General features: G+C 37.3%; 1 protein-coding gene across 4 annotated transcripts in view; it reads right to left on the reverse strand.

Annotated features, from left to right (window-relative positions):
- Positions 1-1868: 1868 nt before the first annotated feature.
- The window catches only part of NRP1 (neuropilin 1), a 197076-nt gene continuing 171177 nt past the window's right edge, over positions 1869-27767 (reverse strand). For 2 of the 4 annotated variants that reach the window (XM_044678433.1, XM_044678435.1), the window contains 6 exons: positions 26278-26337; positions 18652-18789; positions 10672-10943; positions 10004-10100; positions 6866-6916; positions 1869-4809 (listed from right to left, as the gene is read on the reverse strand). In XM_044678433.1, coding sequence (XP_044534368.1) covers positions 4529-4809; positions 6866-6916; positions 10004-10100; positions 10672-10943; positions 18652-18789; positions 26278-26337 — 899 coding nt within the window. In that variant the 3' untranslated portion in view covers positions 1869-4528. Of the gene's footprint in view, positions 4810-6865; positions 6917-10003; positions 10101-10671; positions 10947-18651; positions 18790-26277; positions 26338-27767 lie in introns of all 4 variants that reach the window. The other 2 variants (XM_044678434.1, XM_044678436.1) reach the window with 2 other exon arrangements.

Consider the following 27767-nt stretch of genomic DNA (forward strand, 5'->3'; position numbering starts at 1 on the left):
AATCAATAAGGCAGAGGAGTGGTAAGGGCAAGGCAATGGGGGTTAAGTGACTTGCCCAGGGTCACACAGCTAGGAAGTGTCTGAGGCCAGATTTGAACCTAGGACCTCCCTTTTCTAGGCCTGACTCTCAATCCACTGGGTCATCCAGCTGCCCCCAGTACTTTTGTTTCTTAAAAAAAGTCTCTGAATTCATTATATCTAGAACTTTATATATAATATTCACCCAGAACTTTGTATAAGGAACTTTTGTTTTTTAAAACAAGTATTTGCATTCATTCTAACTGATATATTACAAGCTGATGGTTAGTAGTGGTATAGGTTATACAGGGGAAAGAATACTTACTTGGAAGCCAGAGGACTTGGATTCATATTCTACCTCTGATTCTTACATGTATGACCTTGGAAAAGTTACTTCTAGTCTCTGAACCTCAGTTTTCTCATCTGTAAATTGAGGAGGTTGACTAGGTGGTCTCTGAGGTTCCTTCCACCTTTAGGACAATGATCTTGTTTTGATTTCTGGCTCTGCCACTAAACTAGCTGTGTGATGTTAACTAAATTACTTAACCTAAGTCTCAGTTCCCTTATCTTTTAAATGAAAATGATGCTAACTATATTACAAATCTCCCTGGGGAGATGAGCTGATATTAAGCTAAAAAAAAGAATTTATGTAGCAGCAAAGGGCTAGATTTTAAGCTGTTGTTAATAATAGCTTTATTCCTAGCCAGCCTTCTTAGGTTTAGGCCTAGTTACTTAGACTCTTATTCAGGAGGAATTATTTTTTATGATGATCTCATTAATCTAGGATTATTATTCCATCCCAGTAAAACTGTCTTTTGCTTACAATCTTACAATGAAAGCATTTCTCTGTCTTTGGTGTAGGGCAGGAAAGAAAAGAATGAATGAAAAAAAACTCAAACAGAGAAGTAATTTTTCTCTTATAGAAACATTCTCTTCAATGTACCTAAATATATCTATAATTAGGCATTTCTAAAATAACTAAAGAAAGAAAAAGAAGAAAGGTGGGGTTTGGGTAGCCTCTGGATTATAATGGACAGGAGGACTACAGGTTATTCTGGAACAATCTGTGTAGAGAGTGGCCCTGAGAATTATGTTGATGCTACAGTTCTGCTTTTTCATTTTTCCAGATGGAATTGGAACTTCTTCAAAGTCTACTGAGTGGTTGGTTGTTAATGTGTCTATCATATGCAACATGGTGTTTGTTCCTAAAAGGACAATGGATTTATATGTTTGTTTCTGTGTATGTAGGCATACAAATAAGCAATATGATCCAGTGCTATGGAGTCAGAAGCCCTAGGTTCAAATCCAATCCCTTTTTAACTACTACTTGTGTGCATTTTAGAAAAGTCATCAGGTTCCTCACCTCTAAAATGAAGGAATTGGACTAGATGGCTTCCATAGTCCTTTACTCTTTTATATCCATGATACCATAAATGCTACATGCATCTCTCTCTTTCTATTGTTGTCTCTCCCTGCTCACCAACCACCACATCATTAAAATGTACCGCTATGTTCTTATGGCTCTTATAGAGGACAGCGCTGGCTAATGGAACACAGAGCCCCTTGGTTTAACATAAGAGATTGAAAAAAATGACACCCCATCCCCATTCAACTTGATCTTCTCTCTTCACCCAAATTAAGCTTTCATTAGGGCAACATGACACCTACTCTGACCGAGGTTTGTTCAGAAAGGATCAACTTCTCAACCTTTTATTCTGAGGAGTATATTCCCTTATAACAATTAACTTCTAAAAATTCTACTCTCATGAAGGGAATCTGATTTCTAAAAAAAAAAGACCGTCTTCTCTAATGATGAGAGCCAAGGATAATAAGAAGCATCAAGTTTGGACTATTTTATGAAAATGTTTAATCCAACTGTTTCTTTGGAATGTAGTAGTCATAGTTTGGGATTTCAGTTACAGTTCAGTTCTAGGTGGATTTTATGCTACTCAGTGTCTGAGAATACAAACGTCATTTAAAGTTAAGGCTTCACTGTTCATTTTGAAATAACAATTTACAAGTGTCCTATTGTCATAGAAAATAAAAATTTCTGTAAAAAAAATTTGCACAAAATTTCATGATGGTACAAAACATGAAGCAATAATATACCAGTAAAATGAAATCATTTTACTACAGAAGATTTTTTTTATAGTTTTTCAATAAAGAAAAAAAATATGTTATTTTACACTTTTAAAAATTATGAAACAATCTAAAACAATATAAACTGAACATTCTGTAACACTGCCTTTACAAATTAATAACTTTATAAACATATAATTTTTAAATATATTTATCAGTGCAAGATACTTTTTAATTTAAAGTCGCAGTATCATTTTTCCTTGGTTGAAGGCAACTTGAAGTCTGTTACCTTCTAATAAATGAAGTCTTTAGTGCTTTAGTCCTGGTTCTGGACTGGATGCCATCAGGGACAAAACTTCTTCTTTTGTGGCCCTCCATACTTTACAAGAAACAAACAGCATTTCCAATCCAATTAAAACAAGATGAAAGGGTGTTCCACACTAGGATGCAAATGTGACTCCCAGGAGTGTATCTGAGAGACCAGTCCTTGTTCAGGAGAAGGGGAAAGACTTACAACTCATTATATACAACATGACACAAGTACACTGAAAACAATCAAAACTTCTTTGGGATAATTCACAGGCTGCCTTGATACCAGGATGTCTCACTTGCTATGGTGTTAGGAGCCCTAAGTCCTGCCCCACAGAAGGCTTCTATTTTGTTCAGCGACTTGGAAAGAAGCCCAGAGGCATTCATTCACAGGAGCCAACACTTCCCCCTGCTTCTGAGTGAATTTTTGATAGGGGTTTTAATGTTTCCTACTTTCTTCATCTCCAAACGTTTTCCTTTCCTGACCTCCAGATCTGGAGTTTTACTCTTGAATTAATCACTAGCTCTCTTATTTTCCTCTCATCTTGCAACCAAACAGTGTCATCAGGATTTAAAGGAATCTGACAACCTTACTTACTTAGGCAACCTGAGACCCAAATAAGAAGGTTCCAATGGAATATTTCTCATTGAGATTTTGTCCAGCCTTTCTTGGAGGTCTCATTTGTAACTAAATTCTGGAAAAAAGCACACCCCATAGGCCCCCAATTTATTTTTTCCCACTGAACCCAAATACTTCAATTAATTTTGATTCTGATTTTGAGATAAAAAAAGATCAAATGAGCATAAAGTTGAAGGAAAAAGGATACTGTCACTTTACAGAGTTAACAAGAAGCCCAAAGTTAGACTTTGGGGGATGGGGGTAAAATTAGGAATATCCCCTTATTTGTTTATTTTTAAACAAAGTCTAGTAAAATCCTCCGCCATTGCCAGCAAATTAAAGCTGCAGGTTTCTTTCCTTGACAATGGCAAATGCCTATCTTTTAATAAGAGAGAAAAGACAGAGATAGGAGAGAGAGAAGAAGAGGAGAAGAAAGAGTTTACATCTGAAAATACATTCCATATGAAAGGACAATAAAAGAGGATATTGCAGCTTTCTACAAAAGGGTCAAGAGACATGGAACTGAATTACAGAAAAAGTAGAACAATCAAAGCCAAGTTGCCCAATCTTCTGAGCCCTTGCCTTCCTGGGGGTGGGGGTAGGATTTGAAGGTGGGGGTTGACATCTCACACTAAAATATACTTTCTTCTTAGTCAGGACACCACCAGGGTTTGATTAGAGATAAGGGCTTCTTTTTATCAGAGGGAAAGATAGCGGGTTGGTCAAGTGAACACAATGAGAACCAGTACAAACGAAAAGGCACTTGAGAGGACATAAATTAGCCAGTGCCAAGGACTGTTTGTTTCGGTTTCCGGCGGTACACTCGGGTCGGTGGCCAGTTGTGGCTGATGATGGCACGTTATTGTGTATGGAGTTCACAAGCACGAAGTCGATACAACACTGAAAACATCAAGGGAGATTGGACTGTATTGCTTCGTAAACAGAGCTGACACACTATACCGGTACTGTGGCGACGGTACTCAAGAAAACAGCCTAACCCTTCTTTGCCTATACACAACACGAGCAATTATACACAAGTCAGGCGTGAGAGTCCACTAAATCGCTGTTAATCCAATCTTTTCTGGGCACTGAGCTACAGGCAGCAAAGGGACCCCACTGAATACACTTGGTGACAGCATCTTGGATTTTGCACAGTTTAGAATAAAATCCATCAAAGGAAAAGGAGAAAGAGAGGGGTATGGGGAAAGGACAAAAGGAATCATTAAAAGTCAATCCTACTTGGTCTCAACACCAGCATCTGATTATTTAAATCAAACCAACAGAAAAAGTTGACTGTCCATGGTCGGATTATTAATACAGATGATTGTTCAGGTTTGTCTGTCGGCTATACTCATCAAACCTCCTGAGAAAAGCTTGGCTTAGCGTCATCAACGCCTGTTTCAGCCTGTACAGTAAAGGAAGATGAACAGGATTAACAGTTCCCCAGCACGCTTAAATTACGTCCTTCCACTTCATTTCCTTGACGTCTTTTCATCTTTGCCTTCATGCCTCCGAGTAAGTGTTTTGTGTGTTCAGTTTGTCTTTTTTCAACTTTACACCATCCACAAGTTCAAAGTTGTAATTCTCCAGAGCAGATAAATTTCTTTCAGACATCCCATTGTGCCAACAGGCACAGTACAGGACAACACCACATATGGCTCCCAGAAGGACACCGAGGGCACTCATGGCTATGATGGTAATGAGGATGGGGTCCAAGGTCTTCAACACATTGCCTGGCTTCCTAGAGATGTTCTCCTCACTTTCGCCGTATCTTGGTGTGCTTCCTAAGGAGGTGGGGGAAAGGGTAGAAATAATGCCTTTGTGAGAAGTCAGAATACCAATGACAGTAAATGGGAAAAAATGAGAAAAATGCAAGATTAGTGTCCTTAGTGAATTTATGAAAGCTGAGGTGACCTGTGGGGAGGTCAGTATCTTATGCCTGGGTGAGGTCAGAGGGATGCTGGCTTTGGGTTGGGTGTATGACATGTCTGATTAGCAAGGGCTATGTTTTATTCTAATTCAGATTTTCTAGGGCTGTTATATTCATAACCTGGGAAATGATGGATGCCACCTTGAATGCCTCTGTCTAAATTGGTTAGCGAATAATAATGATGATAGCTATATAGTTTTTACCAACTTTTAGGCATTGTGCTAAGAAGCACTTTACATTTCTCACAACAACCCTAGGAGGTAGGAGCTATTATTATCTTCACTATATAGTTGCCAGAGTCACCTAGCTAGTAAGTGTCTGAAGCTGGATTTGAACTCAAGTTCTCTTGACTCCAAGCTCAGTGCTCTATTCATCATGCTACCTAGCTGCCCAATAACTCCATGTAATAAATACCAGTCAAACCTTTAGTCGTCTTGCTTTTTGAAATGCTTACTCAACCCACTAAAGTCAAAACACTTAGTGTAGCGATTAAAGCATCACTTGTTCATTTGGCTAACTCCAAAATCAGGCACGAGGAAAGGTTCAGTGCCCTCCTTTTATGTGACAGAGGCCCCAGTCTCCCCACGAGTATTACACATATGCCTGTCCTGCCCAAGTGTAAAATTTTCACTCCACACAACAATATTTTTCCAAGCCTACTGTGTTTTCATTCAAGGCAGAATGAAGCCTTCAAGATAGTCTCATTCTGAGAGCTAAAAACATGGAGAAATTGGGCAGAGCTCAGGAAAACTGGAATGTATTTGAGAGAGGCATACAGTATAGCCAAGATACCACACTGGCTAGAAGTTATTTCATACTCCGTGGCTTCACAGTCCTGGTGGTTTCACTACAGAAAGCAGTAGAGCTCTGTAAATCAGTCACTGGGGAAATCTGTGCTTCAGTGTGGTGTGTAAGGAATTATTAACAGGAGAGCCTGGTGACTAATTACCTTGTACTAGAAAGGAGACTAAAAAGTGTTAATGCTGGACAAGTTTGGTGTTTACTTAATGGTGTTCACAACAACAACAATTCTAATCAAAGAAAACTAAAAATATATGCCGTGGGTCCCTAACCAGGGCAAGGGGAATACAAACCAAGGGACATATTAATACTCTCTCCCTTGATGAAATATTGTTTTGAAACAGTGTCTAGTAAGGTTTACATGACAGTGTGGAGACTGTAACTAAGAACCATGAAGTATATATTAATGTGCTTGGCAGCCCAATGGCTATACACCAAGTGCACTTCTGGATACAGCAGGGAGTGGAAGATGCCTGCTCTAGAATCAGAAGTCTTGGGTTTGACTTCCAGTTCCGTTATTTATTTACCTGGGTGACCTTGGACCATAATATGGCCTCAGTTTCCTCAAGGGGCTAACACTGCTCTAGGAAGTCCCTTTTGAGTTCTAGATTCTACAAAGGGCCAAGTTTGGTTGCCATCGACAATTCCTAAACCAATTAAAGGTAGAAATTTCTCAGGTGAGGATTAATTAAAAGTAAAAATCTTAAATTATTATGAAAACCAGGATTTTTGTGGATTAAGAAGGAAATGGAAGAAGGAGGCCAAACACAATAACACCAAGAGGAACAGTTTGTTACCATTTTTGGATAATTTAAATCTGCTGAATAATCAGGAGGAAGAGTTTGAATTGGTCACCATTAGATTTCAAAGCATGAAGATGTTTCTCTAGGATAAGTAGGCCTTCACTAGAGCCACAAAATATTCCACTGGGCTGAAACTCTTAAACAAAATGAAGTAGGAGTAGGAGCTAATTGATATCATCAAGGGGAATCTTATTATGGTATATTACCATAATCCAAACCAGAGCTTGAAGGATTTATATTAAAAATTTCACTACAATGACAGCACAAATAAAGATTAAAGAGAACATGTAAGTAAGACAATATTACCTGTTTCAGCATGTGGGTTTTCTTTGTCCTTATTATCCATATCTATTGATTCTAATGAGGAAAAAAGAAATAGATAATGATAATTAAAAATACAAACACATAGAACACACAAGTGCATATATTCCTTTCCTTTCCTTTCCTTTCCTTTCCTTTCCTTTCCTTTCCTTTCCTTTCCTTTCCTTTCCGCCTTAGTAACAGCCCTAAGATGGAATGCCAAAGGTTAGGCAAATGGGGTTAAGTGACACACAGCTAGAAAGTGTCTGAGATCAAACTTGAACCCAGACCCTCCTGACCTCAGGCTTTATCCAAGTTTCTAGCTACTCCAGTCTTCCTATGCTTCAGGTAGGAGGCATGGAATGCTGCCCTTTGGTCTTTGTAACCAAATTCAGGTCAGGTTTCTATAATGAAATCAATGTTGTAAAGCAATTTAACTTGCTAAACACCTTTGGAGTACATAACACAGCCACCTAGCTGCCCTGAAAATTTGTGTAATAAATGTTCAACAAGTTGTGTAATTGATCTTTTACAAGGGGATACTTCCCAAAGGCTGGGGAAGGGAAGGTAACTCATGTAGGTATTGTAAAATATACAAATGAGCATATAGAAATCTCCAGAACCCTCCTTAGATATTGCTTGAGGAGCCCCCAGGATCCGACAATTGGGAACTCCATTTATTCTCTTATAGCCCTATGCTGTGCCCTAGCCAACCTGGCCTTATGAGTAATTGTCAGTGGCCAGCACCAAAGTATTAAGCATTACTCTTCCTTGTCACGACCTGATAAATACAATTTATACCAGTCAACTGGGATATCAAATGTAATATTTCCTTCCATAGATCAAAGAAATAAGCATTTTTTCACTGTTGTTTTTTTTTTTTTCCCCCAGTTGCCACTACTGAGTCAGTCATATTTCTACCAATGCTTTAGGGTCTGTGCTTTAGGGTCTGCAGTTAAACACACTGTGGGGAAAATGACTTTGGGAAAGCAATGGCATTTCCAAAAAAAAAACAATCCATTATAAAGAATAGGTTTCCTTCCCCTTAAACTGATGTCACAGATTTGTCCTCTTTAATTATAATCAATGTGGTGAATTTCTATGATGATAAACAACTTTACAGTAGAATAAATGGTACTTAAGAAAAATAAACAGGTATGCTATTACAATTATATTAACAATGTCTTTTGAAATTAGTATAAAATAAGCATTAAAAATTTTTTAAATTTTGAATGAAAATTTATTTTCTCTAATTTTTTCAATATCAGACATGCTTCAAAGTGGTACTATCACCATAGCCAACTTTGGGGGTAAAATATAATTCTCATTATTTAATAAAAAAATTAATTTCAGGAATTTTGGAGTAGAGAAATCTTTTTTGCTAGCTCTTAACAAAACATGTTTATGGTATTCATAATTTCATAATATTTCATGTGGTCAAACTTTCCAAGTTGGCTATATGCATTTACACATCAAAATACTTAAAATGATCAAATTACTTCAATGTTTCAGTTATCTCTCAGGAATTTTTGGTGTAGTATAGACACTGCCCTTAATAACAATTTTTGGACCATACTTAGAGAAGCAATGTGGCACAGTAGAGTATGAGACAACCTTGGTTCAAATGTCACTTCTGATATCAATTGGCTATGTGGCCCTGGGCAAACTGATTAACATCTTAGTGCCATGAACAATTTTCTAAGAGTAGGAATTATAGGAAAAAAGTTGAGATGCCAAGATAAAGGAAATTTCCTCATCTGGGAATTTCTCCCAATGCCAATTTAATAAAAGTCCAGTCTATATGACCTATTTTTATAGACATTGGTTATTAGATATAGCTCTGCATTTACTCTATTCTTTAGTAGTGCATCCAAAGCAGACATTTGATGAACTAAGGGCTCTAAATGTGTGCTATCACACAAAGGAACCAAGATGGGATGCCAACCAGGAGCAGCTGCATTCACTAGTCCTCTCCTCCATTTCAAAAGCATGTATCAACAGCAGACAAAAAGAAGGATGCCATAGTTGATAGAGTGCTGGGCCTGGAGTCAAGGAAGACTCATCTTCCTGAGTTCACATCTGGCCTCAGACACTTACTAGCTGTGTGATCCTGGGCAAGTCACTTAACCCTATTGGTCTCAGTTTCCTCATCTGTAAAATGAGCTGGAGAAGGAAATGACAAATCATGCTAGTATCTTTGTCAAGAAAACCCCAAATGAGGTCACAAGGAGTCAGGCGTGATTGAACAAATTACTAAACAACAAAAAGCAGGGAGGATTTATTTATATATTATATCAACATATTATTTATTCATATATTAACTCAATCAATTTATTTAAATATTATATCAATATATTATGTTTATATATTATATCGATATATCAGATATTGATATATTATATCAATCTGTTTATGTTATATCAACATGTTACATATTGATGCATGATATCACATCATATATTAATTAGTTAATATATTATCTCAATATATTATTTATTTATATATTACATCAATCATTTTCTTTATATATTAACAGACCAGTCAACAAGCATTTATTAAAAGAACTCTGAGCAAAGCTCTGTGTTACCCCCCAGGGATACAAATAGAAAAGTGACACAGCAGAACTCCTGGATTAGAATTTGTGAAACTGGCCCATTCAATGACTATTGCAAAGCTATTTGTTCTGGAAGCTCTGGAAGATCTTAGGAGATCATGAGCTAGGTGCGACCTCTTTGTGGTGAAATAGTATGTCTGCTAGGGTTTATCTAGTTAAATTTCCCTATGTTCACCTCTGTATCCTGGAGCATTTTTTTTTTTATCATCGTGAATTGCCTGAAGTCTTCGAACATGAAAAAGCTATGGTGGTCATAGTTGTTTGTTATCAGAGTCATCCAGTAACCTGGATAATACTTTTGGGGTCTCTCTCTATTCTCTCTGGTATGCCTCCATCAGAGGTTATAGGACCCTGGAAATGGGAAATGACTTGATTTGAAATATGATCTCACTGATGTTCATAGCTCACCAGTACCTACTGAATCTTGAAAATCTAGTCCCATAGGAACAAGGTAAAGACAAGAGCAGAATGGAGAACATTTTTCTAAGTCATATCTTCTTTGGTCCCACTCTGTGGCACCTCATACTTACTTTTACAGTCGTCCTGTGACATGTGGTTATTAATACTAATGTCATCAACTGCGATTCCTCCAAGGTTTCCTTTTCCGATTTCACCCTCAACAATCACCTAGCAGAGTGAGAAGATTTTCACACTGTTTAACTGAGAGTGCTAAATTGCAGTGCTCACAAATGCTTGCTCAGCTCTAGCAACAGCACCCAAATTATATTCAGGAGCTTTCACATAAGCACATACTTTGCTCATCAATTGGTATTAGCTGGTTGGTAAGGTAGAGAGCATCACTTCACACATTCTTTTTAAAAATAGAAACTTTAAAACTAGGGGAAAAAGATCATCAGATGAAAAGGATGAAACATTGTGGTGGCCCATAAATAGTTTGTAAGGCAGCATTTTCTTTTCCTTCTGAGGTAATTGCTCCTGTTCATATAATTTGGGAAACCAGAAGACAAGCTGCCATGATTACTTTCAAAGCAACAATATTCCAGACTCAAGTGAAGTCTTCTGGAATTTCTGGAATATATTCTGCTCTCTCTCCCCTCATTTCTCTTGCATAACCCCCAAGCCATTTCTTTCAAAGGGAGCTTGATCTGATCTCTCTGCCTCTGTTTCCAAAGCCTTTTAACATTATCCAACTGAAATGTAATCAATTGGGTCCCCAAACCCAAGAAAGCCACCATACCTGATAATGTTTCAGAGATTTGTGAAGAAAAACACGTCCTTCTTTCCAGTGGTTCCCTTGATGTCCAATGGCAGTCCAGACAGTCTGATCATATTCATCTGGCTTCTGGTAGCGAAGCTTGACCCTCAAGGTACCAACATGGGAACCAGACATATGGTACCAGAAAGTCATGCAGTGGGCAGAGTTCTGTGAATAAACGACGGGGCTCAGCAGCCGAGCCACTTTGCCCTTTTGATTTTCATCAGCTTGGGAATAGATGAAGTTGCCATCTCCTGCTGTGACAATAAGACTGTGTTAGGAAGAGTGGCTACATTCATGGTTATTATTATTATTATTATTATTATTGCTTCTTTTCCTTTGAAATGTCCCTTTCCCCCTGCTGCCCCAAGTCTATTTTTCCCCAGACTAAACTGCCAGGACCCATTGTACTAAGGACAAATGGGGACCCCACCCAGAGAAACTCTAAAAATCCTTGCTTGGTAGCCAAAGCTCTTCTGTGCTTATGTTTGCAACAAAAGCCCGATTAGGAGAAAAGCCTGGTGGTAATTCTCTATTCTGCAAAGCCTCATTAATTCATCTCCTGTTCATTTGGAACCAAGATCATTTTTGTCATGGTTTGGGGATGAAGTCTGGCTTCTTGGAGAAAACAAACTGTTTTTCGAGCACCTTTAATTCCACTCCTGCCATGTTCATTTGCATACAAACACCAACTGGACTAATTAAAAGGGACTCTTGACTCTTCATTAAAACATACCCAGAACTTCTTCTGGTGACATTTGTTGTCAGTGTTTGTTGAATGGCCTTGTAAATGTTTGTAGTATTGAGTTGAATCTATGTGTAAATGACACTGTGCTAGGGACCAGCCAAACTTTGAGCAGAGCCTGGACTATCTCCTAAAGCATCCTGCTTCATCATGGTCAGTGATGAGGAAGATAAGGATGAAGATGTTGATAGCTGCAAAGCACTTTATATATAAAAACGATCTCTACACATATATGTACACATCCATATATATCTGCATGGAATATAGCTATGTATGGATACATATGTGTGTCTATTCACATCTGTGTCTAGATCTATGCTCCTATCTGGTCTTCAAAACAATTTGATGAAGTAAATGTTCCTATTGTCTCCATTTTACAGGTGAACTTTCTAGCTAGGTATGGGATTTAAACTCAGATTTTCCTGACTCCTGGTCCATTGAGATGTCCCCACTGTCCCTAGCTGCTGCCAGTACTGACAAGGACATGCCCATATACACAATGAACAAGTTTACAGATAACAGAAATCCTTTTTTTGTTTGTTTGTTTTTGGTAGAGATGTTGGTCAAAATGAATCAACAACACTTCATTAGCTGCTGGCCTATGTTCTGTGTAAAATTTGAATTGAGACAATTACAATTTTATAAAATAATAATTCATTGCTTTAAAAAAATTTGCTTGGTTTTCTTCTGGTTGGGTCTTTCTTATATTCAAAGGATAGGGGGCAAAGTAAATAGAGATCTGAGTCTGGAGTCATAAGGACTAGCATTAGAATCCACCTTCAAACACTTAAACTTCAAAGCTCTGGGCTAGTCACTTTACTTCTATTTGCCTCAGTTTCCTCAACTGTAAAATGGGGGAAAATAATAATACTTTCTAGTATTGTTGTGAGGATAAAATGAAATAATATTTGGGAAGCACTTAGCACTATGTCTGGCACATAGTAGGCAGTATAAAAATATTAATAGTAGTGGTAATGGTAATAGTAGTAGTAGTAGTAGTAGTAGTAGTAGTAGTAGTAGTAGTAGTAGTAGTAGTAGTAGTAGTAGTAGTAGTAGTAGTAGTAGTAGTAGTAGTAGTAGTAGTATACCACAGACAATATATATGATTCTGAATTGTGAGAATTGTTCCTATTTAGGCCCAGGCACCAGATTAGAGTCCAAATAAAGTTAATTATTTAGGAAAATTGAGATTTTGGGGTCTCAAGAAATCCAACACATTAAAGGACAGGTACTTAATTTGGGCTAAGTACAAGAACGAGATGGTTAAGTTTCTTGCATTTGATGGGTAAATTGCAGCTAGGTGATATAGTGGATAGAGTGTTGGAGCCTAAAGTCAGCTGTGTAACACTGGCCAAGTCATTTAACTTCTGTCTGCCTCAGTTTCCTTAATTATAAAACTAGAGATAATGATAGTACCTACTTTGTTTAGGTTAGTCATGGAAATGGTAGGATTTGAAAGGAAATAGAAGGTTATGAGGAATATGGAGGTGGGAAGGCAGAGCAAGTTCAAGAAATGAGAGCTGTAGGTTTGCTCTGAGAATGAATATAACTTTTTTATTTTTATTTTTTGTGTTTCACAAGAACAAAGAGGTGTTTTTATATTTTATTTGCTTATTTTCAGTTCTTCAAAAATAATACTTACCGATTTGAATTTCTGTTACTTTAATAAAATCTGGCAACTATGTTGGGAGAAAATCTTTAGTAGCTATAAGTTTACTTAACAATAATCTATGTGCCTTTCATATATAATCAATTTTTTTCCTTTTTTAATTTATAATATTTTCCCACCCCCTCCCAGAGCTGACAAGCAGTTCTACTTGTTATACAAGGTTATAACTTTAAAGGTGGAAAGAATAAATAGAATTTAGGGAGGGTACAATGAAGCCAGCACTATGGAAATAGACTAAGCTTAGATTGGGAAGTAGGATAAGGTTAATAGAGAAGTTCAGAACAAATAGAAAGTAATAATCAGGGGTTTTTGTTTTTATTTTATTTTACCTTTTCTGGAGGATCAATATTATTCCACAGAATTACTTAAAAAGACTAGGTCAGGGTAACTCATTTTAAATATAAATGAGTATTATTTTCCTTGATCAGACTTTTGGCAACATATATTATCTTTGCCTTCAAGGATCTAAATAAAAGCACACTTTGAATGCTATGGGAATAATTTTAAAATATTTCTACTAATAATAAGTAATCAACATTAAGAAATAGTTAGCAATAAATAATATTAAAAACATGGGCTAGAACCAAATAAATACTAATATTTAAGAAAATAAAATTTTAGAGTTGGAAAGATCCTGAAGTCTGACTAATCTAGCCTCCTCATTTTACAAAGAAAACTGGAGGCCCAAGGAAGTAGGATGATTTGCTCAAGTTAGTGGTAGTAGATCAGAGGATCTTAACAGAACCATAGAGACAATTAATTAAGGCTGGGATAAAAATCTCCTGAATCACAATCCAAACATATTTCCCTTCCCACACTATCACACTGCCTTTTCAAATGCAGACAAAACCCAACTTGGACTAACACCAAAACAAAATAAAACAGAAAACTTAAGCCATAAATTCAATTTGATCAAATTTCCCACCCAAAGTCCCTCTTCCACTGAATACTAATGAAATACCTAAAAAGTCAACTAAAGCTGGAAATGAATCTATGTATTTTCTAAAACTACAGAATAGAACAAAAACAGAACATTATTTTCTTCATCTGAAAGATGAAAGGGTTGGACTACATGATTCCAAAGACCTTTTTTTTAGCTTGAAATCCTATTATCTTAATACAATATGAACTCAAAGTGAACTACTATTAATTCAGTTCAAATTCTTGGTTTGAATGAATTAACATTATTTTCCCTTCTCTGAGTTAAGTTTTATAAATTAATTAATTAATTGAATTTTAAATTAAAAAAAAGGGATTCCCCTAACCAAGAGAATGGAGAAGAAAATGCCAAAACAATCTAGTAGCTTTGGTAAGAAAATTCCAAATGGGTCACAAAGAATCAATCAGTCATAACTAAAATGAACAATAGCAAAAATCCAAGAGTAGGCCAATTTTCCTGACTTCCTGCCTTTTTATCTAGAGTATCTAAGAAAAATGCAAAAGATCAATGATTCAACAATTTAATCTAACAAATATTTGCCAAGCACCTACTATGTGTAAAATGCTTTGAAAGTCACTAGGGATACAAAAAAAAAAATGGTCCAACCCTTTAGGAACTTATATTCTACAGGGGAATAATACAACATTGTCTTAGATACTGCTTGATTAAAGCTTTGTTTCCAGATCTGTGTTTCCCTTGAAAGGAAGGTTCCTCTGGCTCAACTGTACCTCTCTCCTCCAAAGAAATCCTCCAAATGCAAAAAACCAAAAACCCCCCCAAAAAAAAAATTGGCAAAGAAACCATCATGGTTACAAGTCTAATATGGAAATTCCAACAGGGCTACTTTAGATAAATCTAAAGTTGGGCAGCATGACATAGTGTCTGGATAATATTATTTTAAAATTGTTCCCATGGCTTGAATAACAAAATTTTCTCAAGAGGAAGGATAAAAGGAAGGAAGAAAGAAAGAAAGAAAGAGAGAGAAAGAAAGAGAAAGAAAGAAAGAAAGATGGAAAGAAAGAAAGATGGAAAGGAAAGAAGGAAGAAAGAGGTAGAAAGAAATGGGAAGAAAGAAAGAGAAAGGAAAGAAGAAAAGAAGAAAACTAGTGACTGTGAAAAACTCAGAAACTCTGTGTGTGTGTGAAGTTTTTGTTAGCTTTTTAAGACGCTTATTTATTTTTGATAATGGCAGAACTGGTCTAATAACCAAGCTGAGATGGGTGGTCATGAAAACATAGGAAGCAGCACTTTTCGGGCTGTTAATTTAAGCTCAGAATAGCTCGTGTGATACGTATAGTCAGACAGTACAGATATTTTTCCTTTTAGGGATTTTATCCCTGTTCTGGGTCAGGAACTCTTGTGTTCATTGTCTCAATTAGTGCTTTCCTTCTGCAGCCTTTTAGCTTTTGTCAGTCTCTGGCTCGCTTAGCTTTTAACCTTCTTTGAATGTCAGATCTTACTGAGCCATTTGCCTTCACTTTGCATCAATTTTTTCACCATTACTGCCTTCATTTCAGCTAATTGCATTTAGTTAATTTGATGCCATTTATATGTACAGTGCCATTTGTAGTCAAAGTATTTTAAGTTTTTAAAAGAACTTGTCTTAAGATTCAATGGAAAGTGTCTCAAGGACTGAAGGAGTCCAATTTTATCTAATTTCCTTGTCATTCTCATTAGGGCAAGGGGGAGGGGGAGGTTAGAGCAGTGCAAGAGGAAAGCCCATCTAGCACAATTAATGACTCGATTCACTAGCTAAAAGGGGAAGAGCAAAATGGGCCAATAATACTCGTGCCCACTGACCCACTCTACCAAAGCACTAACATGAGGGGGATATTCTTTTAATGAGGTCTCAACACACCAGCAAATTCCAACTCTGAGGGATCCTTGGGGAAGCCATTACTTCTGAATAAGCAGTATTTTGGAAAAATACCAGTGTGTGCTGAAAGTTTTTATCCAAGATGGGAAATTCGTACTTCTTTATATTATCAGCTAAGTAAATGTCAAAGAGGAAGTGAGCTGGGAAAATGAGGAAAAAGAAACTGGGATTGTTCCTTCCCAGTTTGCTGTTTTATTAGATTCTTTCTACAAGGTGTGGAAGAGTCATTTTGGGGGGTAAATGATAGGGCTGGTTTGGGCTTTTTTTTTTTTTAAATGAAGACTCCACCTGTTCAGAAATTAAGGAAGTTGAAGTCTTTCAAGACAGAACTGGCATAACAAACCATCTAGTTCTAGTCTAACTTAACACCTAAAGAAGAGATTAAGTACTGAGTGACTTTGACTTTAATCAGCTCTTTAAAAAGGAATATTGTAGACATAGTATACTTATATTTCATTTGAGGAGGTCTTATGATACCCCTGTGGACAAGGTGAAGAGATATGGGCTAGGGAAAGTACAGTCTGTTGGATTTGGACATGACTGTAAATATTGTGTTTATTGAATGGATTGAAGTCAATCTGGAATAAGACTTCTAGGGAGCCGCCAGAGCACTCTTCTCCTTAGCCTTATTCTATTTAGTATTTTTTGTTAATGACCTGAATAAAGGCATAAGCAAGGGGGCAGCTAGATGGCTCAGTGAATTGAGAGCCAGACCTAGAAATGTGAGGTCTTGGGTTCAAATATGACCTCAGACACTTCCTAATTTTGTTGTATTAAACTCAACTGGATAAGTAGGAACTGAAGAAGAACTGTGTGACTCTGGACAAATCCCTTAACCCACATTAATTAGGCCTTATAGAATTGATTCTAAGACAGAAGATAAGGGTTTTAAAAAAATAAATGAAAGGCATAAGCATCTAATTTATCTAGTTTGTAGATAACATGAAATAAGGAGAGATTATTTATCCATATCTGGATATAACAAAAGAATCTATCTCTCAGGGTTATTGTAAGGACCAAATGAGCTAATATTTCTAAAGCACATAGCATGGTGCCTGGCACATATAGGGACTATAAAGATGCCACCTATTATTATTGTTATTACTTTCCTTAGATTGTCTTGTATTTATTTTGCATCTATTTTATATCTATACTTATAAGCGGATAGATTGTTTCCTCCAAAAGAATGTAAGCTTCTTGAGGGCAGGGACTTTTTCATTTTCATTTTTATGTATAGGATCTAACATAGTAAGTATGTAGCCCCCAGTAGTGAGAGTGGACCCCAGTAAAATCAAAGCCATTGTCTGGCCAGAATCACCTCTCACATTAGGCCCCCCAACCCCCTCTTTTCTAATCCTTCCCTGCTATACTTTGTAAAAACTGTGTGTTCTTCCAAGAAAATACTGATGCAGGAATTCTGTGAGAAGTCTGGCTAGATGGTTACATATTTACCTGTGATTTATTATCCTATAGAAATTCTGTCTAAGATTTGGTGAGGTAAACTAAGTCATTGTACTACGATAAGAAATCATTATTAATCATTGTCCCTGTAAAAAGCTTACCTAATCCCTTAGCCTACATCACTTTCTCTTTAAATATCTACCTGCAATCAATAAACTTCGTCACTGATCCCTAAGAGGCCTTTGAATCTGTCTGTAAGTCTGTCTGTGACCCTCCTGATCCCAACCTCATTCCTCTTATCCCCTTCCGTGGCCCACAAATAATTTGATGAGCTGGACTCATCACAAGTACATTGATTCCTAAACCTGACTCTTTATCTGTTACACTTAAGTTAACAAAATCAAGATCCCCAAACATCTTGGCAAGTTAGAATGATGTACCAACTCTAAGAAGTTGACATTTAATGATGATAAATATAAAGATTTGTGAGTTAAATTCAACTGGATAAATATGAATTGAAGAAAGACCTGGCACTCAACAATGTAAGAAGGAGTAGGCATATTGTTGAAAATAAGGATGATTATAGTTCCACTCTTATATGCTCCTAATTTCATAAGGGCATTAAAAAACTAGAGGTTTTCTGGAGGAAGGTGTGCGAAATCAAGCCACACATCAGATGACTGATCATAAGACCCAGGAAAAACATGAGAGCTAGCTGGCTTCAAGTATTTAAAGAGCTAATATGTGGAAAAGAGATTCAATTTGTTTTACTTAGCTCCAGGGGGCAAGACTAGGGGTCATGAGTGGACAGTTGTTGAGAGACAGATTTCAGCTAAATAAAAGATAAGTTTATTAACAATTTAGAACTCTCAAAAAAATATAGAATGGACTACTTTGGGAGGTGGTGAATTCCTTGTCTCTTGAAGGTCTTTAAGCCTATGTAGGGTAGATGGCTAATTGTATGAGATATTTTATAGGTGACTTCTGCCTTTCTGTGACTTAATTTTTAAAAATTTTAAGTACAAAAAGGACTAACTCATGGTCATTTTTCCTTTTCTATATGCCTTCCCAGGAGGGACATTGCTCATAGGAGAAATAAAGCCATCATTCTTTGCTCTTTGCCTTGAGTAAATCTTTATATTAGATGAAAAAGACAAATGGGATATGTTGTCAATGGAACTCATTTGTAAGTCTCTTGTCTCAGGATGACTTTCTAAGTCAAGATTCATAGACAGCAGTGTGGTGCCTCCTTCTCCCCCTCCCCATCCAGAATTCTCTGGTTCTAAAGGGATTTTTGAGCAGAATGGAGTTTACCATGAACTCAGGGTTACCTGTGTGATCTTGAATAGGTCCTGTTTTGCTCGTCAACACACTCCATTTCAATTCCACTTGATTGTCATGTTCCCACTGACAGAACGTCTTATGAGAACCCCAGCCAAATCCACAGTTAAAACCATATGCGGTAAATTCTTTGTTGGGCGGAGAAGGGAAAAAGAGACAGAAAAAAAAAAGAGAGTTAATCATACAATTTAAAATAAGATAGAGACCTCAATTAATCCCTGGAAGGAAAATTTGTATGAGGTTCATTTCTACTTGAATATTCTGGGAAGGCCACAAGTATCAGGACTGCCAGGAACTTGAAACACAGGGAAAATATCAAATGTTTTCAAAATTTCATTTAGTTGCTCTTTACTGGCTTTGAACAGATTTGAGAGGCCAATGTCAAATTATTTTTACATTAAAAAATTAAAGATGGTATCTTTCAATGACATGTATAGTGCCAGTTGAAGTCTTTCCTTTCAAACAATATTTAATGGTCCTTGATGAGGCTGAATTGTATGAACTGAAATCCAGAAACAAAAATCATGGTATGAGACCAACCCATAGATTTCAAAAAGTCTGAACACCGGGACTGTTTTAAGAGTGTGATACTGGTGTCTATCCAAATTTTCACAATACTCTTTTAACGTTTCAAGTTCTCAGAGTTAGACTAGATATTCCTGAGGAAGTTTTTTGGGAGAGGAGAATTAGATTTTTGTGTTCTTTATATAATAAATTTAAATATGTTTTTGTTTTATGGCTTGTGTGTTTTCTTTTCCCCAACTTAAAGCATTTGATATCCCTAAAATCATGGAGGTAAGTGAAACTAATGTACATTTAAATAACATCCAGAAATTTTTCATCTTTAAAAAACTTTTCCTTTGGAATTTGTGGATTTCATTGATACACATTAACTCTATCCCCATTCATCTGGCAAGGCATTGTCTGACAATGCTCCTTCCCAAATACATAATCTTAAAAGATTTTCTTATGATTCTGTCCTTTATTATTTTCGCTTAACCTTGTGAATGCTGAACAACAACAACAACAACAACAACAACAAAAACTATTGAATGTTGGAAATTTTTGGCAAAATGAAGGTCTCCTCCCTCCCCAATTCAAACTTAAAATAGATACAGTGACAAGTTATGAATGCCTTGACCCACAATTTTTTTTTGTCAAGGAAAATAAGGCTTTCAGAAACCAGTTAGAGGGACAGCAGCAAATTTCATTGCCTTTAATTTAGTTTAGACCGCCCACAAGATGGCAGCATTGAAATGGAAAGGGGAGAGAGACAACTAGGGCACCCTACCAATTGCACTTAAAATAAACCCCACAACAAGACTCATTCATGTACAGCAAGGTAAGTTCGGTATCTTAGGGCTTAAGATGGCCAGAATGAGATCATATCTTGTTTTGAGCTTTTTTTTTTTTTTTTTTTTTTTTTTAGCTTTGCCCAAGTATTTTACTTTCCCCATCTACCCCATTTCTGTTATTCCTCCCTCCCTCCCTCCTTCCTTCTTTGCACTCTAACCATTGTACTTGGAATTTTAATGGAAAGATCTATTAAACAGATAAGGATGAAATTCTTTGCATTTCAGGTGTCCAAGGAACATTTTGAAAATGCTAATATTTGTTTCCAGTCATATCAAATTCTGGAAGAAGGGTTCCACCCAATATACTGTCAAAATTGAGTAGAAAAAATTCCTAATTCCAGTGACAATTTGACCTCTCCAAAGGATGACACTAGAACTCCAGAGAAATAAACTAGGAAACCAGATGATGTGTATAATGTGAGCATTATCAGCTAGTGGAAAAGGGCCATATTTCATAGCTCTGGAGTCACCGGAGAGATATATTTCATGCCTAGTCTTTCATAACCATGAAATAAGACTTCTTTAAAGAATGAGAAAGCCGCTCCAAAATTTACCACACTTTTGTTTAGCAAGATTAAATTATGTAGATGAAGGACAATAAATTGAAGTTGGAATGGTTGGGTAGCCTTGGCTGTCACAATTTGATCATACTGAACTATATTGATACATAACTGTATGTTAGAAAAATGTTAATAGGAACATTTTATTTTTTTGTGTGTCATTCTCAAACATCCAGTACAGGAAGGCAGTGAGGCATTTTATATATAATTCAGATTATGTTTGCTTTGCTAAACCCTACACGTAGCCTTCAGTAGAGGAAACTGCCACATCTGTGAATGAAGCTAAAGGATTTCTACTGGTGCCACAAATACATGAGTCCAGATTTTTATTATTACCAGGAATCTCTTTGCCTGGAAGTCTTTTTAAAAAAAAACTTAGATTATCATCTGCCTAGGAAGTCCTAGGTGTGGTCTTGTATGGTGGGTCACGGAAACTTCCAAGGTTCCTCTCGGTCTGGTGAATCTAAATTTTGATCAGAGCATGCTGATTGCTGCATGTGCTTTTATTCTACTCTTTCATTCTTTCCTGTTGGCCATTGAATTTATACCAGTTTATGGCTAGTTTTTCATTCTATAAGAAATGGTGGAAGGGAAGGCATTTTAGGGTGGTGAGTATGGCTTACAATTTCAAACTGTGGTCTGGGCAAAAAGGCAATTAGAGACACAAGATACCCATAAATGTAAACTGAACATTGGAATATTGACCCCTAAATCTTCCAAATTCTATCTGGGCACCATAGCTGCACAATTCTCATTAAAGCAAATGGGAATAATGTGGGTAAGTCCCTGCTTGACTCTTAAAAAATAGCAGGAAACAATATTGTGAACTTAAAACAAATTTATAGTCTCAGAGAGCAAGCACCAGCTGTACTTAGAGAGTCTATCTTACTCACAGTTGAATCATTAATGGTGAATGTGCATGAGGATTTAATTTTAAAGTCTAGTATACAAAGTTTCTATTGAGTAGTGGAGCATTCCCAACTCACAGGCTGGTCCTTACAATTCAAACTAGGAGAGGTGATGAGGGGCATGGAAATTGCAAGGACACTAACACACTTTGAGTTGCTATAGCAATTTTTGAAGACATAGGAGCATATGAGGCCTTGTAGAGGGAAAGTATATTTAAAAAGATGGTGGTTGCACCAGCTGTCTTGGCAAAACACTAATGGAAGCTTGTATATAATGCAACCACCAGGAAGGTGTGAGAATAACCTTTCTGAGCTTACTAACACTGGTAAGAATTAGACTTTGGTTGATTTTATATGACTAATTGTATCCTGATAGAAAGTACTGATTTTTTCCATAGTTTATGAAAACTAGTGAGAGAGACCAGTGCTTCTAGGTTCCTTGACACACAAGGAACTAGGTAGACTGGCTGGGGGAGAACCAACTGGGTCAGAGGAACCCTTCAATCATCTCAGCATCTGTTTTGGTATCAATTTTGCCTCTTGTTCTTCATGACTCCAGAGGGCAGAAGTAGAAGTGTTAGGGGGAAGTTACTAGGGAAGCAGATGTAGACTTGATATCTAGCAAGAAAAACTTCCTCATAATTGGAACCATCCAAAGGCTGCCTAGGGCAGTAGTGAGTGAACTCTTCCTCACAAGTGGTCTTCAAAAAACAAAACAAAACAAAAAGAAATGGTCTTTAAGCAAAGGTTAGAGGCCCATCTGCCAGGTGAGTTTTAGAAGGAATTTTCATTCAAGACTAAATGGCCTTTGAGGTCCTTGCCAGATCTAAGATTCTCTATAAACATCCAGTCTGCTTTATGCTTGATGGCACTAATGAAATATAACTCAATAATTCATGTTAATATAGCATTTTAAGGCTTACAAAATACTTTCCTCATTACCAACCTGTGAGATAGATAGGAAAAGTATTATTTTTCTCATTTGGCAGATGAGATCAAGCCTATGAGAGGATAAATGATTTGCCTAGGTGGCTCAGTAGATGGAGTTCTGCATCTAGAGGCAGGAAATCCTGAGTTTAAATCTGGCCTCAGATATCTAGAAGCTATGTGACTCTGGCCAAGTCATTTAATCTCTGTTTGCTTTAGTTTTCTGATCTGCAAATGAGAGTAATAATAACACCCAGCTCCTATAGTAGCTGTGAAGATCAATTAAGATAATAATTGTAAAGCTCTTAGCACTGACTGGAACATAGTAGGTACTAAAAAATGTAAGCTATTAGTAGTGGTAGTAATAGTAAGGAGCCTGGGGCTTTTGACTGCCCATCTAGTGTTATATCCAGGATGCTAGACTGCTGCTGTTCCTCAGCTTTTCTAAATGTACCAGATCATCAACCTTCACTTCCACAGTAATTTATCAACAGTGTGTGTGAGATGCAGATCAGTGTTTCCTCAACAGTATGACACCATCAGGCTAGCCCAAAAGCACTGGTCTAATTAGTGTACTTCCTTAAAGGATGCTGTCATGACTGACTTCAATAAATTGGAAAACAAACATCTTAGAGGAAGTTCTTTGTGAGTTACTTTTACCCGCTTTGTTACCCCACTGCCACTCCCAAATGGCAGCTGCTGATTCAGCAGTCCCAAACTACCCCTTGGACAATAAATAGGCAGTAAATTAGGGAGTTGAAAGCAAGATCCTTTTTGCACACAGAAATGACCCTGTATACTTTAGTACCAGTAGGATATGGTCTTTGAGGTTGTTAAAAATTTTTTTTTCTCCCTCCTTTCTATAGTGGTGATGGGTTGAACTGAATGAAGTTGGGTGGGTATCCTTTGACTCTGCCATTGGTGAGATGGCAGGCTTGCTTGCTGTCTGTCTACAGAACAGAGTTCCTTTATGCAGAACTAAAGAACTGTGACCTTGACTTCAAGTTCAAATCAAATGAGTCAATCAGTGGAGTTTTTTTGGGTCACTTTCTTAAAGCCCTTGTTAGAAATTCTTAATTATCTAAGAGAAAACTATCTTGACTGTGAATTCCAATTTGCTTGGTTCTCCAATCTTATTTCTTCCTAAGGTTTATCTTTTGGACAGTTTCATATTACTAATACTTAGTTTTATATTAACTCTACCTTCAAAAAATCCCTTACTCTGTTGCCTCAGTGTGCTGTGGAGCTGACCATGAGTTTTTGAAGGCTATGACAGTAGTGCACAAACAATTGAGGAAAACTAATATGGCCTTATATTCTTGATTGGTTAAAATCTGGGTACAACACAACAAAGATAGAAAGGTTTGGAGTATGGACCCAATGAAGGACTTTATTTGTTGCCTGAGGGAAGCATCATAGTCCCATGGAAAGAGCACTGGCTTCGGTTATAAGACTTGAGTTTGGATCATGGTGACCTCAAGCAAATCACTTAACTTCAGTTAGCCCTCATTTTTAAAGTGATAGAGTTTGACAAAATGATCTCTAATTTTAGATGTATGATCCTGTGATCAGAAGGGTTCACCTTCAGAAGGTTAGCCCCTAGGGTAACGAGGACTTTTTGTGTATATCAACTTAAATAAAAAAAAAAAATCTTATCTTCTCTCTTATAAAATTTAAATTGTTACTTTCTTTCTTTTAAATTTTAAATTCTTATCTTCTTTCTTAGAATTAATAGTAAGTATTGGTTCCAAGCAGAAAAAAATAAGGACTAGGCAATGGGGGTTAAATGACTTGCTCAGGGTCACACAGCAAGGAAGTGTCTGGGGTCAAATTTGAATCCAGGAGCTCCTATTTCTATAGGCCTGTCTCTCTATCCACTGAGTCACCTGGTTGCTCCACCACATTGACTTTTGTTGGTAAGAATTAGAAGTGTTGGGAGCTACATCTGTAGAGAAAATGTCTAATCAGATGTAGCTCACTCTGGTATGAACATCTCCAGCAGAAGATGGGCAAGTACATAGAACGGGAAATTAAACTGATAGCAGTTTCACCACAAATTCAATAGTTGTTCCAACTGAACAGAAAATTGGAATGAATGACTAAAGCATTTAAGGGAAATTATCAGTACTTCATTTAATCGATTCTATTCCTTTCCCCCCATTCATGCACCTAATGGACAGTTGGTTGTATTTCCTTTCCCTATTAGCACCTGTAGTGGAAAATTGGCTGTATTTTCTTAGTACTGATTATTACTTAAAGCCTTACGTTGACTGCCAAGAAAAAAAAGGGGCTAGACACGGATTTTAGAGAACTTCTCATAGAGTGATGCGGAGGGATACGTGTAACAACCATTCTTAAAGAGTAGGGGAGGAGTGATCTATCAGAAACCAGTCAAACAAGGCTTCTACCGCTTTGCATTTATCTGGGCTGCTTTAAGTTCAGAAAGTCCTGGGTTTGAATGCCCGGAGGAACCAAACAAAAAAGAAAAGGGGATGTTGTGTTAAAAACAAAACAAAACAAAACATGAAAGAAACAAACTAAACTATTAGAATTCACCCCCGTGAGGAGTCCTCACTTTTATGTTTAAGTATTAAGACTAAGCTAGGACTCTGAGGCAGCAACCTGAATGCCCAACAGGGACATTGAGGGGCTAAGTTCAACTTCAGTGAAGTTTGTTTTGCTGCCTAATTAGGTCAACGGTGACAGTGTCCTTTAAGGAAGCATACTAATTAGGCCAATCCTTTCTGCTTTCAGTTGGCTAGATGGTGTTGGACTGTTGAGGAAACATTGATATACACCACATGCCCCGTTAATAAATTACTGTGGAGACCACGGATGATTGTGCTTTAATAAAGGAAATGGGAGAAACTGAAAAACTGACCTATTCACCTTACCATAATGATTAACTCGAAAGTATTTAAAAACTGCTGCTTTTGCCCATACCGATTGTTTTCCCTTCGGTGTGCGTCTGTGAGGAAGAACTGCTCAAAATACTTAAAAGAAAAAAAAAAAAAAGAGGCCATCACCCTAAAGTGTGGTTAAGCTCTGATAAATGGCCACTGAAAGACTTTGGAAGTCATTAGCTTTTCTATTAATACAAGAATGAGGAGGTGCTGCCCCAGGGCTCCCCGGAGGACTTTCCTTCCTGCACACGTTTAGAGCAGCGGTTTCCTGCCCCCCGTTTTTTGTGGCCCGCCCACTGGCCCACTGGAAACGGTACTGTAAGACTGCCAACTCTGCGGCAGGCAAAACTGACAAACTTCGCCTGTCTTGGTTTTGCAGTATGGAGAGGAAAATAAACAGTCAGGCTGCTGCTGCCGCTGCCTGCGAGGCTTCCTCTCCCCACAGTTTGCAAACACAGCCCATGTCCTAGATGTGCCGCGTTTAAACAAAGTATGTTACTCAGTTCCTTTGGTGGAGAGCTGGGATTGTCACCATTTGGCAATGGCTCATGGGCAAGGAAATCTCAGTCCCTGATGCATATACATGTGGATTAAAGGAGAAAAAAATATATCTACAGCGTGGCACTTGGAGACTAGATGCTGCTGGAAGACAGGAGAGCTGAGGTAGCTAAGTGGAGCAGTGGCTGGAGTCAGGAAGCATCATCTTCCTGAGTTCAAATCTGGTCTGAGACACTTACTAGCTGGGTGACCCTGGGCAAGTCACTTCCCCCTCTTTGCCTCAGTTTCCTCATCTGTAAAACGAGCCAGAGAAGGACATGACAAACCAGTCTGGTATCTTTACCAAGAGGACTCCAAATGGGGTCAGGAAGAATCAGACACAACTGAAAAATGAATGAACAATGAACACACTGCCCATGATTCCTGCCATGCTTAGGACAAACAAACAAACATAGAATGCTGTACCTGACTGCATCGTGCTGTCTATTACTGTGGGCTTCTCTGTGGTCAGGATAGTGGTACCACCTAGAACAGAGAACACAAAGGAGGAGATGAACAGAGGGCACATTACATGAGAGAGATGATATATTTAAATGCACAGGACATTGTAAGCAACTCTACACATTATACCTGTAGCTTTTGGTATATTCTCTGTCTCTGTCTCTCTGTTTTGGCCTCTGTCTCTTTATTTCTGTCCTACTCTCTGTCTCTATTTTGCATGCATATGTTGGCACACACATCCCTATCTTTTATTTTAGTCCTAATGTTCTTCACTTAGCTTGCTGAATTTCAGCATGTAAATTTACCTGCAAAAAGGTCAGAGGAACTAGATTATAGAGGTCACTGGGGTTCACTGAAAACAAAATCAAACAATCAATGGACTGGGGGAGTCTCAAGGACCTGGGTTGGAATCTTGGTCACAATATTTACTACATGTATGACTGTGGAAGAGTCACACATCTTTCTGAGCAATTAGCATATAAACTCCTTGCAGGCAGAGACAATTTCATCATTGTCTTTGTATCTTCACTGCTTAGCACAATGCCTGAAGAACTTAATACTTATTGGTTGACTGAACCTCAGTTTCTTCCCTAACAAAATGAGAATAATAATACTCATTAACCACTTGATGGGGTTTTTGTGAGGAAAATACTTTGTAAAACTTAAATTGCTACATGCATACAAGTGATTAATGAAAAAAATCAATCACTACCTTTCTTAACAGATTCTTATAAAACCCTAGAAACATGTGAGGTTTTGTTAAAGGCTATTTAACTTGAAATCCAGATAAGGAACCAATTTTAGGAGCAGCACATCATAGAGAGTGCTCATTTTTGGAGGTCTCTGGTAATTTGGAAATAAACTTGGTCTAGAGTTCTTTACTTGAAAATGATCTCCAAATATTTTAGCTATATGATCAGAATGAACTCTTTGCCTTGTTTTAAAAATCAGGGGGTTAATGTTAGCTGCCATAACCTCTCATTTCCAGTGTTGAAGTTGTTTTTTCTAAGGCCAAGGTTTATGCCCAGTTCATCTCAAACCAAATGGTTACAAGGAAAGATGAAGAAGATAATTTTTTCTTTGAATTCTTGGAAATATAACTATATAAGAATGAAAAAGAAGCTCTAAGCAAATTGTGGGCTTTTAATCAATATTAAACAAAGGCCAAAGGACAACCTTAGCAGACTGTCTTTTACTCCTTTATTGGTTTTTTAATTCTTGTATTTCTTTTCCTTTGTTTCTCACACTCATGTATTCTCACTACCCTTACAATTGAGTAGTATTTTATTTAATACATACTGTTTGAATATTCAAGAACAATATTTCCAATATTAGTGTGCTTGTCAGCCAAGCTAATTCACTTGTCATCTCAAATGCAAAGTATTAGATAAACTCTGTGTGTATGTGTGTGTGTGTGTGTGTGTGTGTGAGAGAGAGAGAGAGAGAGAGAGAGA

Source organism: Gracilinanus agilis, chromosome 5, assembly GCF_016433145.1.
Source record: "Gracilinanus agilis isolate LMUSP501 chromosome 5, AgileGrace, whole genome shotgun sequence".
In the NCBI taxonomy this organism is placed as follows: Eukaryota; Metazoa; Chordata; class Mammalia; order Didelphimorphia; family Didelphidae; genus Gracilinanus; species Gracilinanus agilis.